This window comes from Citrus clementina, unplaced genomic scaffold (genome assembly GCF_000493195.1).
Source record: "Citrus clementina cultivar Clemenules unplaced genomic scaffold, Citrus_clementina_v1.0 scaffold_1354, whole genome shotgun sequence".
Taxonomy (NCBI): domain Eukaryota; kingdom Viridiplantae; phylum Streptophyta; class Magnoliopsida; order Sapindales; family Rutaceae; genus Citrus; species Citrus x clementina.
The window spans coordinates 1-4,139 of NW_006263078.1; the positions used below are offsets into that span (position 1 = coordinate 1).

At 33.3% G+C, this 4,139-nt stretch overlaps 1 protein-coding gene across 1 annotated transcript; it reads right to left on the reverse strand.

The window, feature by feature from the left end:
- Positions 1-3,172: 3,172 nt before the first annotated feature.
- Positions 3,173-4,084, reverse strand: LOC112101500. The gene is made up of 3 exons (XM_024192170.1): positions 4,002-4,084; positions 3,710-3,862; positions 3,173-3,480 (listed from the first exon to the last, which is right to left on the reverse strand). Exons 1-3 carry the CDS (start codon positions 4,081-4,083, stop codon positions 3,323-3,325), a joined length of 393 nt encoding a protein of 130 aa, XP_024047938.1. The 5' UTR covers position 4,084; the 3' UTR covers positions 3,173-3,322.
- Between the last annotated feature and the right edge of the window lie 55 nt (positions 4,085-4,139).

Consider the following 4,139-nt stretch of genomic DNA (forward strand, 5'->3'; position numbering starts at 1 on the left):
GTCAAAATACAATAGATTATCTTTAGTCACAAAATATAACAAAATTTATATAATCCAAGATATCCCAACAAAAACATTTATAACTCCTAGCACCATCACGTGAACATAATTTCAAAATAACTATCGTTGATAGGTCAACTGCTGTACCATCAAATCTCTTGTGGGGGGGGGGGGGGGGATATAATAAAACAAGATGAGTATAAAACTCAATGGCTCAGTGAGTGGAAGGTAGTTTTTAAAATAATCTTTCTTAAAAATAAGTTAATCTTTTCGCTAAATAATTTCACCAAAATATAATAAGAACCTAAATAACATCAAAATATGATAAGAACCTAAATAAACTTATTTAATTTAGATAATGTATTGATGTAACAATAATACATAATGCTGCATAAAATTAAGGAAATCATAACACTTATAATATCAATACTGAATACTGAAATTATCACTAAACAAATATCCAAGGGAATAATCTCATTATACTCGGACCTCTATGGATGGTGCAATGAAGCACTCTCTGGGTACTGTGATGTCCGGAGCTATCTCATATCTCATCATATCTCATACTTGGGTCTCCATGGACAATGCAATGATGTACTATTTGGGTACAATTGTATCTGAACTCCACGGGTTATCTCATACCTTATCATATCTTTGCATGCATAATCTAGTCCACAAAGGACAAAATGCACCCAAGTAAATGGCCTAAAGCCTCTGTGTGTGTACATAGACGGGGCCTGGAAAGCCTTATATCTCATCTATATCTCTGTATATGTATCCCTATTATCATCATACGGCATGCATATGCCTCTTAAAGGCAAAAGTACTAAACCACACGGCCCAAAACCTCTATGTGTGTTCAAATGGGCCCTAAACACCTCTCATCTCATCATAGTACTATAGCTGGATGGGAAGGGTATTGTCTAATGATTTTAAAAACAATTTTTATACTCATATTTATATACTTTTTAATCACACTTTAAATCACACTTTTATTTTCATTAACACATTTGAATCCACTTTTCTTGTCTTTAAAATACTTTCATGCTTTATTCAAAGTCGATATGGAAAACCATTAACCATACACTTTTTAATAATATATCAATACGTGAATTAAAATTCATTTAGAGAAAATCGCTAAGTCTGAGTATTTAAAATACTTATTTCACAAACATGCTTCACTATCATAATAAACTATGAAAGTAGGTTTTATATATTCCACTCAAAGTGATGATGCTCAAATTTGGGTATCGTCAACATCCACGGATTTGTTCTTGTTTGTTGTTTCTCTTAAATCAAGAAAATGACATAATTACTTTCCATAAATATGAACTACAATTGACAAGCTCAAAACAACATTTACCCGTAATAAATCATTCCCATATTCATAAAATTACAAAAATATCCTACATCCATAAATTATTAAAATCCCCTTCAAATCATAAATTACCGAAATACCATCAGAATCCTAAATTACCAAACTACCATCCATTCAAATTACTAAAATATCTACAAGATCAGAATTTACAAGATTACCCTCAAAGTATGAATTGCCTAAATGTTACCGGTCAACGGTGACCGAAAATCAAGCGATGGCAATTGAGAGGCTTGGGTTAGACACTTCTTGCCTAGCTGAATTTAATGGTACCAGCAGTGAGCTCCCATGCGCGACGATAGTGCTAGAGTCTAGCTCGATAGTTGTGAATCTCTAAGTGGTTGATCGACAGCAAGCATCAATCTCCGGTGGCGATGGATGGTCAGAAATGGTAGAGGATGAAGTGAAGATGCCAAAATCTGACATGAACAATGACAAATTGAGGTGAAAAATTCGCAGGTTTTCAAGCTTCCATCTGCGGCTTTTCGATGGGTGTTTGGCAACGATGACAGCAGGGAAGTGATGGCTGGCTCACAAGCTTTTGTTTGGTACTTTGCTCAGCCAATGAGGTGGCCAAAATTGTGAGATTCGTCTGGGTTAGTTTTATGGGTTGGGTTGACCTAATTCGTCAGCAGCTCTCTCTCTTTCTCTTTCTCTTTTTTTGAACTAGTTCTCTCTTTTTTTTTTTAAAGCATAATACAAATTAAGCTAATACTAGACCTAAGTGTTGAAATAAAATCTGACTACACAGCTATTGTCGTGTTCAGGCTGTCTGGATTTCATATTGTAACAAATTTAAATTATTTTAAACATGATCCATTTATTAAACCTGTCAAATTTTACGACCCATATCCATCTATTCACGTCACAAATCGAGTCGCATCAAATTTATCCGTAACAATTTGTAATAAGTCTAATGACTTAAAAAAATAATAAAGCGAAGAGGAAAAATAAAATAACTCACTTAATTTTGAATAATAAGTGCATGTGTTACATTGATTTTCCTTAAACTTACAGATTTTACTTTCTAATTAAATCAAAATAATTTTCCATTTATTATTAACTACAAAAAAGTGATGTATATGGTGATGGAAAAAATTTGTCTCTATAGATACAAAATATGACAATACTAAATATATGAAAATGAGAACTATTTTACAGTATAATAACTGAAAAATGCTCCATCATACACAAATTTTAATGAAAGATTATTAAGAATTATCATGAAATCATTTAAGTAATTACAACTAATTACAACTAGAAAATTGTCAATTCTATTAGCTTTCTAAAGGAATTTGTCTTCGTCGTTCAATGAAGATTTCTGCAAGATTTACTCTCTAACCGAAATACTAACAAATATGTTAGAGAAACTAAAAACGCTTGTTACCCAAAAACTTTTATGTATTGATTTGGCAAGATTTACGGTCTTCATTGTGTCTGAGTAATCCTCTCTAATTTTGATTGATTATTTTCTGTTGTAACAAGTCATTTATCACTTTGCAACAATTTTGTGTTTTATAGCAACATCTGCAATCTTCATTGCGTTGAGTAATCCTCTATAATTTTGATTGATTATCATTTGTTGTAACGACAACTCATATATCATGACTGTAGAACTTTTGACTTGTTCAACCCAAAATTGTTACACCCAAAACCAATTAACCATTTGTTGTAACGACAAGGCATACAGAACAAGCACGGAAAATAATTTTATATATAACATCTATCTCCATTAATGTGTGACCAATTATTAATATTGTCATGCATATGACATTTTTTTATTTTATTATTAATTATTTTTAAACTTAGTGGTGTGCCTGCGCAGCGGCCACTCAATCACTCTCAATTACAGGGAGATTAATCAAAGGGGGGAGCACGTTATTAAAATATGCAAATACTAAGATACACTCTGTGCAGTCGGCCCATAACTCCAAATCTTCCTCTTCTTTAGTTAGCAGGCTGCCTGGGAATGTTCTTAGCCCCATCTAGAATATTGCCCGCAAGATTTTGAGCTGGACCTTGATCACAAGCTTGCTCTCCTCCATTCTCCTCTGGGGTCTTTTGGTCAGTAAACTCAACGCCCCTGTCCTTACCGAGTTCTAATCCTGGAAATATGTACAAACTTAAGCTTTTCAGAACACTGTAAAATTCAGTCTCTCGTCAGGACACATGAACCTTAATACACTTAAAAAAAGAAAAAAGAAAAAGAAAAAAAGAGACATAACGTTCGTTGCATTTGAGTTCGCATTTTAAACGCATTAATCCGGAGTCATCTTTCCCTCCAATTTGCTGGCTAATTAAATATAAAGTTTGCCCCAATTATAATATTTTTACCGTTATCAGTCACACCAAGAGCGTCATGAGGGTTATGAATGAGTTTTCCTTCATCGCAATCGCCAGGTGCTTGCAATTGTGCTGCTGCAATCTCCTCCAATGTCTTTCTGCCAAAAGCCTGCTTGGCAATGTCTTGTACTCCCTTTTGTGCCTCTGAAATAATATTTGAAAAAACACAATTTTAAAAAAACTGGAAAATTAGTACTCTTGCATATATAAAATTTAATTGAATATATGAAGTCAAAACACAATAAGTACTCTAATTAAGGACAGTTGATTAATTATTACATACGGTTTGCAACATTTTTGAGTGGATCGAGGAATCCAACGGCTACATTCAATAGCATTGACATGATCAACATCGAAACAAGCATGTTCTTCGCGGCATGATTTCAATGTCAATCAATATCAATCCAATCAAATTAAATTT

Bases quoted from the DNA above. Each gene is read 5' to 3' on its own strand.
- LOC112101500 (XM_024192170.1), bottom strand. From the start codon at position 4,083: ATGCTTGTTTCGATGTTGATCATGTCAATGCTATTGAATGTAGCCGTT. The intron at 3,863-4,001 runs GTATGTAATAAT...ATATTATTTCAG, and splicing joins ACTCAAAAATGTTGCAAACC to AGGCACAAAAGGGAGTACAA. The intron at 3,481-3,709 runs GTAAAAATATTA...ACATATTTCCAG, and splicing joins TCTTGGTGTGACTGATAACG to GATTAGAACTCGGTAAGGAC.